The sequence below is a fragment of the Balaenoptera musculus genome, chromosome 17 (assembly GCF_009873245.2).
Source record: "Balaenoptera musculus isolate JJ_BM4_2016_0621 chromosome 17, mBalMus1.pri.v3, whole genome shotgun sequence".
Classification (NCBI taxonomy): domain Eukaryota; kingdom Metazoa; phylum Chordata; class Mammalia; order Artiodactyla; family Balaenopteridae; genus Balaenoptera; species Balaenoptera musculus.
The window spans coordinates 22,173,846-22,189,911 of NC_045801.1; the positions used below are offsets into that span (position 1 = coordinate 22,173,846).

At 37.9% G+C, this 16,066-nt stretch overlaps 1 protein-coding gene across 1 annotated transcript in view; it reads left to right on the top strand.

Moving 5' to 3' along the window:
* Positions 1 to 13,108, top strand: part of EIF3H (eukaryotic translation initiation factor 3 subunit H) — an 86,925-nt gene extending 73,817 nt beyond the window's left edge. The window contains exons 5-8 of the mRNA XM_036830418.1: positions 1,184 to 1,333; positions 8,554 to 8,674; positions 10,997 to 11,129; positions 12,885 to 13,108. Of these exons, the coding sequence (XP_036686313.1) occupies positions 1,184 to 1,333; positions 8,554 to 8,674; positions 10,997 to 11,129; positions 12,885 to 12,982 (502 nt within the window). The 3' untranslated portion in view covers positions 12,983 to 13,108. The remainder of the gene's footprint in view (positions 1 to 1,183; positions 1,334 to 8,553; positions 8,675 to 10,996; positions 11,130 to 12,884) is intronic.
* Positions 13,109 to 16,066: the final 2,958 nt, after the last annotated feature.

Below are 16,066 nucleotides of genomic sequence, written 5' to 3' on the forward strand. Positions count from 1 at the left end.
TCTTTTAAGATATTAGTTTGCCACATGTATTGAATCCTCGGTGGTGGTGTGGTAATGCTTTTGCCATGTGGACGGTAGAAGTTTCTGCATGGCTGAGTGCCACTTGATTTCTCCCTTTCCATGTTTAAACTGTTCTTTATGGAATGTCTCATCTGTTGTTCTCAGCATGGGTGAATTCAGTTAGAGTGGGGATTAATTAGCTACTGGATTTGAAGAAATATATGATTAAATAAAGGGAGATGGGATGAGTGAGTGTTCAGTGGCTGTCAGATTGTAAGTTCTGTGTCAGAACAGTTGTGAGCTGTTTGTCTTATTTTCTGACCTCCTGTTTCATTGGGGGGGGCGGTGTGTGGAAAGATACAAATATTTTTTAGGGTTCAGTAAGGAATGTGGATTTTTTGGATATTTTATGGGTGACAGGTATGCAAAGAATTAATTGAAAAAGCTGTTTTGTGATCCTACATAATGGCATTGGAATATTTACATTAAAATTTTAAAAATTCAGAATTCTTTCATTTTCTGTTAATTATAGGAATTTTTATTTCTTATTAAAGTTAGTGCTTTTGACTTCATGTAGGACAGACAGTTCCTTACTAGTTTACCATTTGGCTCCTAAAGAAGTTAAGATGCAAAGAATTTAAAAAGAAAAGCTAAGTCATGAACAATTCCTGGGCATGGTAGTTATAACTAAACTATGAGGAGTTGCGTTCTTGCTGTGTTCTCAGCCACTGCGTGTGGAGTAACGTGTGAGTGTCCTGCTACTTGTTAATCTCTCGAGTTCAGTTGGCTTTTAAAGTGAACTTTCCAAAAACTAGAGTATTTCTCTTTTCTAGCTATTTTAAATGTTTTAGATGTAGATTATATAGCATGATTTCCTATGGCATTTACATTTTCGTATCTGAAATTTTGAAGATACCTGATTGTGAAGAAACAATAGTTTCTTTTGCTAAGAGTCTTATTTTCTAGTCTTAGAGCTCCAACTCGGATCATTTTCAGAGTTGTTCAAATCACTCGACTTATGCTTGACTCGGTAAAACTCTAGTTTCTCTCCCTTTTTAAAAGAGTGCTAATGAGACAAACAAAAATCCTGAAGAGGGCCTGTAATTAGGGAAAATGTATGAAATAATCACTTTAACACTTACTTCTGACCACCAGACTAACGTATTTTTAACATGCTTCACAGATTGAAAAAGGGAAGTATCACCTTTGAGCACATGTTTGAAGAAGTGCCGATTGTAATTAAAAATTCACATCTGATCAACGTCCTAATGTGGGAGCTTGAGAAGAAGTCAGCTGTAGCAGATAAACATGAATTGCTCAGTCTTGCCAGCAGGTAAGCGGCCCTGTCTAATGAAAAGTCCCTTTTTTAATCACTTTCTGCAAAAGAGTCTTTTACTTAGACTTTAACCTGTGAAACAAGAAGAAAATTACTTAAAGCACATTTTGAGGTTCTTAAGACATAGTAACAACATGTAGAACTTGTCCAGCTCTGCTAAAATCCCAGGAAGAACACCATGGTTATTGATAAAGTGAGATGGTGTTTGAATACTAATAGCTCCTGTTATTGTAGGAACCCTCTGCTGCCTTTTCTGTGTCATTTTTGCTTTGAGATGGTACATGCCCACAGGGGAGGGGTGTTTTGATTTGGCTCAGCTTTATTTATTGTACAGTGTCCTTAGAGGCTATGGTATTATGTCTGGATGTTTAATAACGCTTGGGAGAAAACCAAAAATGCTTCTCTGTTTTACTGTGGCATTTGCCCTGGTTCAGATGTAGACTCTTTTAGCAGTAAACTTTCCATTTGAATTTTCAACCAAAATTAGAATTTTCTGAACCTGACACTGGCTTTTGCTATCTTAGACAGTGGTGACATCATTTGCTTCATCGTGACTGCTTTAGCTGTCTAGTTGCTAAGACATTATTTATTATATTGATAAAATGCTGACTGAGGTGTTCTAAAACAGATTATTTCCTTTATGGAATTAATGTTTCATTTCCCCTCATTTATTGCTTTTAACAGAAATATGAAGAGAGTCATGTGTATAGCTCCTCTTAAATTCCCTTTAAGCTTGATGTTAGTGATTGTTTTGTGGCAGGAGAAGGCTAATAGCAAGTAGGTAATCTATCAGTATGCATTTGCTGAATGGCTTAGAAAAACAAGGTGTGTTTTCATAAAGCAACCAGTTTGGAACAGAAGCTCAGTTATTTATCAGGTTTCTAGTTATCCCAGATAGAAGCTAGTACAAAAGAATACGCAGGCTTTGTACTTCTTCAATATAAGACAAGTAGGGATAAACCCAGAAGGACCAGTGTACCCAGTGTTCTTCTCCATGCACTGGGATGGGTGGGACTGTGGTTGAAGTGCCACCTTCATTGCATGAATTCATCACAGCGGCCACTAGAAAGTCTTAACAGGGGAAGGAGATGGAAACTGGATGGTAAATGGAGTGCTCAGTAATACAGCCAGGTTGCAAGGGTCATTTGGCACTAAAGAGAGAGTGTACTGTTTGACTGCAAACGTATGTTCACAATAGTCCTTTAATTTGTCTCTTTTAGAAGGTCATATTTTTCTTCATTGCTTTCACAAACACACTCGGCACACCTGTATTTAAAGCATTGAGCTAAGAACCTTTTTCAGCATGCAATTTGATGTATTAAGTATATAGTTATATAATAATTTTAAATTTACTATGTGAAAGCTTTTGCTTACATATTATTTATGTCTTCACCTTTCCCCAAGCTTCCTTTATTGAGGATACAAAACAAATACAGCCCTTCTCTGCTTTCCCATTACCAATGAGCTGGTCTGTAATGTCTGTTTGTCCAAAGCAGCATTTAGAATAGCCAAGAAAATGTTCCCAGTTCGCCATAGCAACTAAGATCTGGACAAATATTTTATTACAGTTTTTATCTTCTGTATTTTATGTGAAATAGGAAGAGAAGACGTTTGCTTTCCATGTGAAGTTATTTAAAAGGGTAAATTGGTGTTCCTGTTGGGAGGAAAAAAAAAAAAAGAAGCAACCTTGAAGCCGTGCTTATACTAATGGACTGTTACATTGGCACAAATTGATAGTACTAATTTAAAAGACTGAAGTGTAACCTTTGTACCTCTCAAATTTTAATTTCTAACATTAGTAGCATGATGATGCTAATCATCATTTGCCATAAAATTTTTTTCTAAGAAACCGCATCAGAAATCATTCTGAAGTAGCTCCTTAAACATTTTGCTTGGTCTTGCTTATCAGAACCCATATGCGTGTTCCAGTTCTTTGATTTACCTGATAAATTTGCTTTATGCTATGAATAAAACATATTGTATTCCCTTTCATTTAAAAAATTCTAATTCTTAATTTTAATTTTATTAGATGGAAGTTCTGGTAATGGTTATTTCATAACAGCCTTTATTAATTTTTAAAAATCTGTTACACAAGCCTTTGGCTTTTCACACATGCAAAAACAATTCTGTTCTTATTTCCTCTTTAAGAAAGTAAACTAAGGGTGGGCATCATACATGAAGGAAGATAAGGACAAATTGATACTGTAGCCAGAGCAGACTTATCACTGCACCTCTCGGTTCACATCTGTTTAAGTTATCTGTTTTCAGTTCTTTGTTTCCTTGGCAATAAAAGAAAAGACTATATTATTGAAACTGCCAACAATAACTCCCTGTTTCACTATTCTCATTGAACTGGTACTGAAAAGATCCCCATAAAATTGCTCTTGGTAGTGGACCTGATTTCCTATGAGTGTTATCTGTGAAATAGTTCTGTATTATTGTTAATTCCTTTTGCCCTTCAAGACCTGTACTGTGCAGATTTTCACGTATTTCGTATTGGTTAGATTTCTGAAGAGCACTGTAGCAACAGAAATGTTACGAAATGTTTAAAGTCCACACACCTGCGCTTGTGCTCTTTCACTATAATTACATATACCTACAACACGTAATGTTAGTACTTTCCATTAAAGACGCTTTTTAGTAGAGAGGGAAGTTCTCTTCTAGTAGCACCTTTCTCATTGCTTAAAGTCAGTGTAGTCAGTCTCCAAGATGTAAGGTCTGGAAAAAATAATAGATCTTTCTCTGCAATGGCAGTTACCTCTTCTTAATGGCTTTCTGCAGTGTCACTGCTCTCTCCTCGATCACCCAGTCAAGGATTGGTGGTGATCTTTCCCTTCTGTGAATTTCTTTTGCACTTAAGAACATAAATGACTTATTTAACAAGTAATCATGTAGTTAATTACAGTATTTCTTGTATTTAATATAGTTCTTTGGGCCTCAGTTCTTTCACTGGTGAAAACGAGGGATCAGTGTCTCCCCTGAGGCCTCATCCAGGTCTCTCTTTTTCTGCACCCTCTCTCCTTGGGTATCTCCAGTTCCTCTCTGTACTGGTTCTTTTCTGTTACATTTATTGACTGGATTTTCCCATTAATTTTTTTTTTTTTTTAATGCTCGACAGTTGAGAAAAATTGAAAGGATAGTAAGTAGTACAGTGAACACCCATAAACGTTTACCTGTATTCACCAGGTGTATGTGTTGCTACATTTGCACCTGTTCTCGTTCTCTCTCCAGACGTAAATGGGTACTTTCTTTCCTGAACCATTTGAAAGTAAATTGCAGACGTGGCACTTAACCCCTAAATACTTGAACATGCATCTCCTAAGAGTAAGTAAGGACATTTAAACTTGTGTAAAGTCACCGTCATCTTAAACAACAAAGTTACAAAAAAAACACCTTTTGACCTCGTGCCGTTATTATCCATCTCCTTTAACCTTTTACTTCATTTTCTCCCTTTTTTTTTTTTTTTACAGTCAGACTTCTTCATAGGATTTTCTATATGTCGCTGTCTGTATTTACTCACTTTCCACTTATCCTAAACACTTAGTATTCCATCTATTCTGTGTTGTTAGAGTTCTCGCTGAAGTTGCAAAAGATGACTTTATCACGATACTGCTGGATGTTATAGAGTGTTGAAAATTTAATATGTTGATAATACCTTCTTCCTGAAATACTTTCTTTGTAGTTTAGGATACTACCACTGGGTTACTTCTGGGTTACTTCTCATTCTCCCCAGTCAACCTTCTTCTGCTCATCCCTAAATATCAGTGTTCCTTGGGGTCTGTCTTCCTGTGTGTGATTCCTGGGGTGATTTCATCTTATTCCTTGTCTTTTGCTACCTTAGGTCAGGGCCTCATTATTTCTTTTCCTGATTACTTTCACAGTCTCCTAACTTCCTGCTTCTAACCTTTTCCTCTTTCATTGCAGTGATCTTGCTAAATGCAAATTGTATGATCATATTACTCCTTTGCTTAAAATTTTTGGCTAAGTCCCCATTGCCCTTGGAGTACCATCCAAACTTATAGCCCAGCTTCCAAGAGTCTTTGCACTGTGACTGTTTGCCTCTTCAGTTTCATTGCTCTCTTTTTTCCCAGTCTTGCCCTTCTCCCGTGCTTCTGATGGACTGAGTTACTTGCAGTTCTTCAGATGTATCATGCTTTTCATGCCAGTGTCTCTGACCATGCTACCTACACACAGTTATCTGCAGTGTCCCTCTGCATCTTCCTTGTCTCCAACTCCCACCTTCAGCTCCTTCAGAAACTCAAAATTCAACTGTCACATAATCTGGAAAGTCTCATCTGATCCTACCAAACTATCTTTTATGCTTCTGTTCTGTTATAGAATCTACTACCACTGTGTTGCATTTCTTTTTGTGTTCCTTGCTTCTCACTAGAATGCTTTGAGTGCAACAATGTCTTATATAGTATCCTATAACAGAGTGACTGGAAAAGCAAGTATGTACTCAGTAATGTGTGTTGAAAGAATGCATGTGAGAGGACACAGTATTGTTAAATTTCAGCCCTGAAGTTACTTGGAAAGCATTGTAACTAAATAATCAGTGGATCTGGACATTTGATTAGCTATTGGGGAAAAAAAAAATCATTTTAATTCCCGATCTTGCACCATCAGCTCAAATTATGGATGAATTAAAATCAGACTATTAAGAAATTGGAAAAGAACAGAAAAGTGAATACTTAATCTGATGTCCAAAGAAGAAATATTTAAAAGTGAAAAATGATTCACAAAATTACAATGGAATAAGATAAATATGAAATAAAATTTAATTTGAAAAAAGCACTTGATTCTTCAGTTAAGTCATTAGACCAAGCTGCTGGATCGAGGTAAGATAGATAGTGCCAGACCTGGGATTAAAAGATAAATTTATCTACACACACACACACACACACACACACACACACCAGATCTATGCTCTTTCTGTTATTTAAGATAAAGAGCCAAAGCTTCAGGTTACAGATGGAATCCATGTTTTAACTGGATTTACTTTTAGTCATTCCCAATATTCCCAGTCTGTTTCTTCCTCAGCCTTTTCTTTCTCTGTAAGTGCCGTAACCAACCGTTCAGCTGCTCAAGCCAGGAAACTGGGAGTCGCCCTTGATTCCTCTCTCAGTTCTGCCCACTTTTCTCCATGTTCACTGCCACTGGGCTGTTCCAAGCCGCCACTACTTCTCTATGCAATGCCACAGTAGATTGTGTGTGTGTGTGTGTGTGTGTTTGTACGCGCACGTGCAGTTTTAAAATAAAATTCAAGTAAAATAAAATCTACCATTTTAACCATTTTTAAAGAATACAGTTCAGTGGTTTTTAACACATTTGCAATATTGTGCAATCATTACCACTAATTTTGAAACATTTTCATCACCCCAAGCAGAAACCCCATGCCTCTAAGTAGTCACTTCTCCTCCCCTCATCCCCTTGCAGCCAGTAGTTACTTTTCTGTCTCTGTGGATTTGTCTTTTCTGGACGTTTCCTATAAATGGAACCATGTTGTAAGTGGCCTTTTGTGTCTGGCTTCTTTCACTTAGTATAATGTCTTTAAGTTTCATTCATATATCAGTACTTTGTTCTTTTTATAACTCAGTAGTATTTCATTGTATGGACAAATCACAGTTTGTTGTTTATCCATTCATCCTTTTCAGGTTTTCCCCCCAATTTCTGTCTGTTTTGAATAACGCAGCTATTAACATACATGTACAAGTTTTTTTGTGTAAGCATAAGTTTTCAGTTCTCTTGAGTATATACCTAGGAGTAGAATTGCTGGGTTATATGGTAACCCTATGTTTAACTTTTTGAGGAACCACCAAACTTCTCCACAGTGGCCGCACCATTTTACATTCTCCCCACAGTGTACGAGTATTCTAATTTCTCCACATTCTTGCCAGCACTCCACAGTGGACTCTTAACCGTCTCCTAGTTGCTACCCTCCGGTGTATTCTCTGCATAACAGCCAGTCTAAATCGTTTTAAAATTTAAGGCAAAACATGTCACCAGGGTTCATGTCAGAGTTGCGGGTTCTCATTCACACTAAGTGACCGTGTGGTTGGGGTGTTGTGTGAGGCAGCTAATGGCTCCTCGTACGTGCTTGTCTGGCCTCCCTAGCCTGTCTCTGTGCTCCTCCCATGCCAGGCCTCCTCTTTTTACCTGTCTAGTTCTTACCCACCTCAGGCCTTCAGCACTTGGGCTTTCTTTCACCTAGAATACTTTCTGCATGGCTGATTCCTTCTAATCTTGTGCTTTCAGCCTGTCACCTTTTAAAAGAGATATTCTGACCACACTATCTAAGTGTCTTATCTCCCCTCTTCCCTCCTCCCCTCTCCCCATCAATTGTAAGCTCAGTGAAGACCGAGACCAGGAATGTCTCATTCACTAGTGTCTCCTTATTTGCTAACACTGAGGCTGGAACATAATAGGTGTTTAGTAGATACCTGTGTGGAATGAATGAATGAGTACTATTTGTCAGCTCGTTATTTTTAGAGTACGTATATGTGTAGTGGGCCTTAACATGGTAGGAGATAGTTGTGGGCAGAAATCAGTGAATATGGTGGGTGTCGTACTAACCATTAGCATCACTTTGTAAGAAGATTTTGGTAAGTAAGCTGCAGTAGAAATTTATGGAGAGGAAAAGAAAGATGAATGACTGTACTTCAGATTCTGGGAAGGGCAGAGGGGAAGGAGCCCTCTTTCCTTCCTTTGGCCTTGCAGAATAAATACTATTGTTACTCTTTCAGAACCTGCTGGGTAGAGAAATCATGTGCCAGAAGTCTCAGTCTGTTTGCCGGTTCTTCCTTTCTGTGGCTACTGATTTGAATGCTCTGGAGCACAACTGGGGAGAGCGGAGGTGGGGCTCAGGAAACGGATTCAGGAGTACTGAGCCTAGGTTAAACTTGATTGTTCAGAAAGTACCCATTTTAGATACCCTGCTAGATATGTTTAACTCTTTCTACTCTGACATGTGTATGCTCTGACACTAAGAAATTGAGCTATTTCAGATACCCTTGTAGTTAATAGTTGTGGGTTCGATATGGAAAGTTTAATAACAAGCTGACTACCATTCTCTCCTCTGCCTTTGCTTTCCTGTATGTGTGTGCTTTCATTTTTTTTAGCAAATGGCAGATCAGTTTAATATCTCAAAACTACTTAGAGCAGTGGCAGAGCTATAACTTTCAAGTATGACATGTCAGTATACTTACTTTATATTTCAGCAGTCATTTGGGGAAGACCCTCCAGTTGCTGATGGACAGAGTGGATGAAATGAGCCAAGATATAGTTAAATATAACACATACATGAGGAACACGAGTAAACAGCAGCAGCAGAAACATCAGGTTGGTATTATGGGAAAATTCAACAAACATAGAATTCCTTTCGAAGTATGGTGCTTCAAGAGTCATCTTCAGGGCTTCCCTGGTGGAGCAGTGGTTAAGAATCTGCCTGCCAGTGCAGGGGGACACGGGTTCGAGCCCTGGTCTGGGAAGATCCCACATGCCTCCGAGCAACTAAACCCGTGAGGCACAACTACTGAGCCTGCGCGTCTAGAGCCTGTCCTCCGCAACAAGAGAAGCCACAACAATGAGAAGCCCGCGCACCGCGATGAAGAGTAGCCCCTGCTCGCCGCAACTAGAGAAAGCACACGCACAGAAACGAAAACCCAACACAGCCAAAAATAAATAAATAAATAAATAAATTAAAAAAAAAAAAGAGTCATCTTCAAAATGATCTAAATTATCTTTGATAAAGCATTGACCCTTAGCTAGTAAGTCTATCATGTTTTAAAAGATTATTCTTTATATAGTATGTCCCTAATATATTATTTACAAGTTGTACTTAAAAATACCTATCTTGAAGAGAGCTGGTAGATTAAGCTCAGATTGTAATGCCAAGGTTATGCAAAAAAGAGATACATTTATTGAGAAAATCAGAGGCAGAGAGATTCTAGAGGGTCACAGCTCATTTCTTTACTAACTATAATTGGTTTGCTAGTGGCTTATTGTAGTACAGTTATCAGTCTTCAGTTCATTTAAAAAACTGAGCAGTTGTGATTACGAGCAAGCAATTTTGATAGGAAATAATAGACCAACTGCTGTGAAATAGATAGTATAATACAGATTTACCTGGAATTACCTGGATATTCTCATATGCACATCCGCACTGCTCTGGCCATTTAATCTTAATCTTTATTAGTGTTGCCTGAAGGCCACATGATTTTCACAGTTCCTGGAATACTGTTTTGGACTATATTGCTCTGAAATGTTCTTAGCATTTGATTCATAGATAAGTTGATTCCAGAATGTACATACATGTGAGTGTTTGATTACTCTGTTCATTAAAATGTACTTTAAACTAGATGTTGGTAACTGTAGGATTTTAAGCACAACGAAGTGGTTCTGAGAATATCATATTTAAAAAATTAATTTGATACCAATGTTCATATATTTAGTGAAATTTAAAATACTGCGTTTCTGCACACATAGAATTTTTAAAACACATATAAATCTATAAAGTATCTTATTTTTAAATGAAAAGATGGTGGTGAAGATGGTGATGGTGAAAATCTCTTATAAACTGGGGAGAATAAAACCAGCTTGATTCCATTCCCCTGCTGGTTCTTCCTGTAGGTAAAAGACCCAACTGGAGGATCAAATTGAAAATCTGTCACCAATGAAACAGTTGACTCTGGAAACCAATCTTAGGAGATATTTTTTAGAATTCTAGTATGTCATAAATTTTTGCATTTGACATTTATTTCTACTTAGCACCATTCATAACCCTTTTTAGATTTGTCTCACTTCTACTCTCATACCCCATAATGAGTAGAAATTTTTGCAAAGCAAGTTACTTCCCTTATCTAAGGGCTTAAAATTTTTACTAGCCTACCCTGGTTTCCCATTACCTGACCTTTTAAGGCTGTGTGTAGGATATTATTTCCTCTGCTATCGTAAGCAATCCACAGCTGTTAGCGTCTTGATTGTAGTTTGAACTATAAGTTTATAGTTGATATATACCTTTATATATAACCCCACTTTCTCTGCATTGAGTCGTAAGAATCCAGAGTTTGAAAGTTTTTGAAGCATTATCTGAGCTAATATTCATTCTTCGGTGTAGAGCTAAAGCACAGATGATTATCTGTTGTTAGGAATTGATAGTATTTACTGTTATAATAATAACAGGAATGGTGACGTTATAATAGTAACATCATCAGTATTATTGTTGCTTTGGTCAGTAAGGATAAAGCTGAAAAAATTCCCCAATACGGTATTTCATTACTTAGTTCTTCAAGTTAAGATGAATCATACTTGTAGTGCTGTTTACCCAGTTGTCATAATTGGTCAAGTTACTCCCTTTCGCTCATGAATCTTGAGCTTCTTTGCCTGTAAGCCCCACGTTTCTCACATAACCAGTTTTGTTTTTCTGAATCATTAGTTATATAATCTTAGAGCTCAGAGTGACACTAGAGTTTACAACAAGGAAGTTTTCTTTGACTGTTACCATATTTAGCCTCTTAGAAGCAAGAGTTATGAAGGGTTACATTTATAAAACCGAGATTGGAGTTCAAAACAGTGGAATTTTGCTGATCACATAAGTGAGGGAGGTCTTTTTTCTCCCCAGGTAGAGAAAAATAACCCAATCATTTCCTCTCTGAATTTTAGTATCAGCAGCGTCGCCAGCAGGAGAATATGCAGCGCCAGAGTCGGGGAGAACCCCCGCTCCCCGAGGAGGATCTGTCCAAACTCTTCAAACCACATCAGCCCCCTGCCAGGATGGATTCTCTGCTCATTGCAGGTATTGTTAGCCAGTGCAGAGCATGGCTGGTTTTCTTTATTCTTTAGGAAGCAGAAGACAGTGAGAGATTCACAGGGTAAGACATCTAAAAGTTAGTGTATTTTAAATGGTTAAATGATGAACTTGAATCTAGCACGTGTAATTTCTGAAATTTAAGAATTTGTCAGTCTTTGTTATTTCTAAGGTCCTTTCAGTGCTTCACTCTGTGTTTATCTAAACAAACACTTTTGAGATGGGATTATATAAACTTTCTAAAATGGGAAGGTTTTGTGTGAGTCATCTTTCATGGAAACCAAGAAAAAGTGTTTATCATCTCATAATGCAAAAGGCCATTGAGTTCAAACCCCTTACTGTTGATGTTCTAGCCTAGCCTTGAGCCCAGTGTGTAAGTGGGTGTTTGAATTGAACTGAAGTTTTTGATTCAAAGAGGTATTTCCCTTACTTTGACTTGTATTGTAGCAACATGAATGTAACTCTCCATGGACTTTCTCTGGGGATAAACATTTAACACTGCCTTAAGGTAGTAGAGCCGTTGTGTCCTATGCTAGGACTTGATTTTGAATATATAACATTCATGCCCTTATTTAGCTATAATCACCTTATTTCTGTATGAATGTTGTTGAATGCTGTTTGATTCAGTCAGCCAGTTGTCTGAGAGGTTTGTTAGAATGAAAATCCAACTCAGAGAAAAGCTGGTCTTCTGCAGTTTCTCAATTCTGTTGATATATTTTTAGTGTGGGGGAAATTCCAAATTCCTTAAAGCTTTCTGGTACCTGTATAAATGAGATTCGGGAAACTGAGACACATTACTTACTTCAGGGCCACTTCAAGCAGAATTGTATTTCTTATACTCTCAAGAAATGTGTAACTGTTGCATCAGATTAGATCATTTGTTTTAAGACTAATGCAGTGGTGGAGCCCTTTCCTCACATGGGCTCCTTGCTCATGCTCTGTCTGGGCTCTGGGGGTGCAGGAGGAGGCTATTGATATTTCTGGAGCACAGACTGAAAACTACTGTAGTTAATGTCCGGGTCAGGTGGGTCTGGTTAGTTTACAGTTCTGTGATTTGGTGTCTCCTTTCTACCTGACTAAGAAGAGCCAGTGCTGTTTTCTCACTTGTCTTAGTTACAGTGTTGGTCTGGTCTGCACAGTCAGTACGTTTTGATTGACAGCTAATATGTGCTTAACTGCTGGTAATCTTTTTAAAAGTTGTCGTTTTTCTTCATTATCCATGTAACCAAGAGTGGAAGATAGCTTATTTAAAAAAAAAAAAAAAAAACAACAACAAAACTTATATTCTTTATTATTCCTTATGAACGAATAGACTTCTTAACTCTTTTAAAAAAAATTTTTATTGAAGTATAGTTGCCATACAATATTATATGTTACAGGGTTACAATTTAGTGAATCACAGTTTTTTAAGGTTATACTCCATTTATAGCTATTATAAAATACTGGCTATATTCCCTGTGTTGTACAATGTAGCCTTGTAGCTTATTTTATACCTAATAGTTCGTGCCTCTTAGTATTCCCTACTCCCATATTACCCCTCCCCCCTTCCCTCTCCCCACTGGTAACCACTAGTTTGTTCTCTATATCTGTGTCTGCTTCGTTTTTGTTTTTGATTCAAAACATAACAAAATAAAATTCTGATGATGCTGTATTATGCTGATTTTCTTGTTTGACTAGTATTCTGGGTCATTTTACAGTTTGTGGAACATTATGACTCTCTTTCTCACTTTCCCAAATGCACAGGCCAGATTAACACTTACTGCCAGAACATCAAGGAGTTCACTGCTCAAAACTTAGGCAAACTCTTCATGGCCCAGGCTCTTCAAGAATACAACAACTAAGAAAAGGAAGTTTCCAGAAAAGGAGTTAACATGGACTCTTGAGATCACATTGGGGCAGTTCTCGGAAGAAACACACTTGCATATTGAAAAGTCTTTCTAGCAAATAATAAAATAATAATAAAACAATCTCGACTGCTTGCTCATTTGGTTTTAGACATATTATATTTAGCTTCTTATTTTTGTTTAGCTTATACCTATGTATTTCCAAAGATAAAGCAGGCTTGACCAGAAGCATCCCCAGGCTCAGACCTACAGGCTCCGTCACCTTTGTCACACCTCTGCGGTGCCACATTTCAGCCACCGGATCCAGTGCCGCTTGTCCCGATGCCTGGCCCAGAGGCCCTGGTGCCTACTATGAGTTCTGGTACTTCTTCGCTCCCAGGTGAGCGCCCCCTGAAGCCCCAGGCTTTCTGTGCTTGCCCTGGCACCCCTGGTCCCCAGGCCTAGAACCGCTTGGCGTGCTTCCCGTGGGTCCGCCTTTTCATTTCTTCAGGTGGTGGTTGCCCAGTCCCCATGCTCATAGGCCATTCATCGGGCAAAAAAAAAAAAAAAAAAAAAAAAAAAATCATTTCGCCAAAGGACCATGTTTTTGTATGAAAATGAAATTGATTCTGTGTGTGTGTTTTCTTTTTAATTGAGGACTTCATGTTTGTTTCTTTTATACCATGAAATATAATTATGCTAATAACAAGTTTTAGGAGTGGGGAAAGAAGAATTGGGAGACAAGTGCTACACTGGGGGGAAAAGACTATTTTAATAATTTTGTATTTGAAAGAAAAAAAAATCCTGCCATTTGTATAACACCAAAATCAGTGAGATTTACCAGCCAGCGGAGGTGTGCCTATGAGACTCTTATGGATGGTTTTCCCTTTGAAGACACGGCTCCTAGGAAGATGATCAAAGGAATGGGTGGTGGGTAAGAAGAGTTGAGAAACCTTTTTTTTTGCAGTAACATTGTTTTCAAGGCAAGACTGGGGCTCTGGGATCAGTCAGCTGGATCGCACCCCGGCTCTTTTCCCTTTAGTGGGCCCCGAGACACGTTGTGCCTCCCTGTCCTCATGCAGAGGAGGTGAGAGAAGGAGACCAGTGTAGGGTGCTGTGGGCGCTAACAGGGTCCACAGGGAGCAGTGGTTGGTGTCGAGCAGCCTCAGAGTGAGCTGTGACGAAGGGCGCGCCCTGGGCCCTCCGGTCAGGATTTTGGGTTGTTAGAAGGTTTTTGCTTTTAAAAAGATCTGGCCCTCGAACATCCTAGAATTCAAGTCCTTGCTCACATGTAATTAATTTTCCTAGGATAAATTCCTAGAAGCGGACTTATTGGTCAAAGGGTATATATAATTCTAAGGCTTTTAATTGCTATATTGCCTTCAAGAAAGGTGATAACTGATTTGCACTCCCACCCATGGTGATTCCTTATTAGAGTGAACACATTTGAGTGTGATTGTGTTAGGCAGAGGGGCTATATTCATAAACAAAGCTGGTCATGGTCCCTGCCTTTGTGGATGGTATACTCTTGGTTCATTTCCCTGCATTCTAGTTGCCTAGATTTGGAATTTTGTTGTGGATAAACAAAGCGCCCTTGAAGTATGAAAGAGCAAACTACAAGGAAGGAAGGAAAGTCAGTTCAAACATAATCTTATATATTGTTTTCCTCATGGTATATGTTTAATTTAACAGGATTCAATTGTATTTTAAAAGATGTGGCTCTTTCTGAATTCTGTGTGACTGTTTAGGTCCTCATAACTCAGTAATATGTGAGTACACACTTAACAGAAGATTTCAGTAGTTTTTGAGTTAGGAATTACTGTAGTGGGAAAAACTGTTTAGGAAAACGTGTCAATGGAAATTAAATCTCCACAGTATGTAGTGTTAGGGAATAGCTTCTGTTCGGCATTTGATTTGAGTGCTATATTCTGACAGTCTTCAGGAACAAATACATGTGGTTCATCTTCTATAAATATTTGCAGTTTCTTCAAGTTGAAATGAGAAAAGCTCATAAACTGAGTACCAAGTCTGATAAGTCATTCACTTACCCAAGAACAAAAAGAACAGAAAAAACTAGCATGTTAACCTAATGGAAAATTAAATGTTACAAAGTAAGAAAAGTAAAACCTAATTGATATTTAACCCCATAATCATGGATAATACTTTATAAGTTTCTAGATAATGTAACATTATTTTTAATTGAAAATACCTGAGAGAATGAATCTTTAGCCTCCCCAAAATACCTTATTCTTTTAATATGGAGGTAAACTAAAGGAACTTTTTTCTCCATTTTTTGAAGCTTGGAAATGGAGATGTGGTTATCTAATGTTAACGTCATTAATGGAGCTCAGTGTAATTTCTCATTTACAGCATCTAAATATTTAAGTTTTAGTGTCTTCTAAAATGTTACTACACTGTTCACAGTATGTTTTTACAACATTCTTTGGAAAACCTATGTCAGCTTTACTTTCAAACAATGCTGGCATTGAGCTCTGGTGTGGATATCAGAATGTTATGAAAGAATTTTTTATTTAAGTTGTAAATTCCATCTTATAGTAAACATTTCTCATTCAAATTAAATATATAATATACCATTTATCAGTTTTCTCTTTTCATTAGGCATCTTTTTCTTTGATAGTTCTGTCATAGAGATGGGCTGATAATACTCAAATTGGGTCAAAGCAAATGCCTATAAGGGCTTATTTTAGCAAATGACTCATGTGCCCATCTATAGAAAGCACGATCAAGTCGTCATTGGCAACAGAGGATTCCTTCTTTATTTGGCATGTATGGAAGTGGGGGGGACAGTGGTTAGTAGATAAGTAATGAAGGGAAGGATGAAGATCTGAGTCTGTTAATATTGACAAAGATGAGAGAAAAGCAGTAGATGGTTTCTGCCTCCCACAGCCTAAGAATGTGCAGTGGAGGAGTTCAAACCTGCTTGTTGGGCAGTGACTCCCAAATTGGAGTCTGAACCTCTTTGAATGGATTGGAACAGGGGTTGATCTGACTCCAAGTTGCTTGCGATAGGGAAGGAGGAATGGGGAGCCAGGGCTATTGGGAAATTACCGTTTGCTGGAGCAAACAGCTGTGGCCTAATAC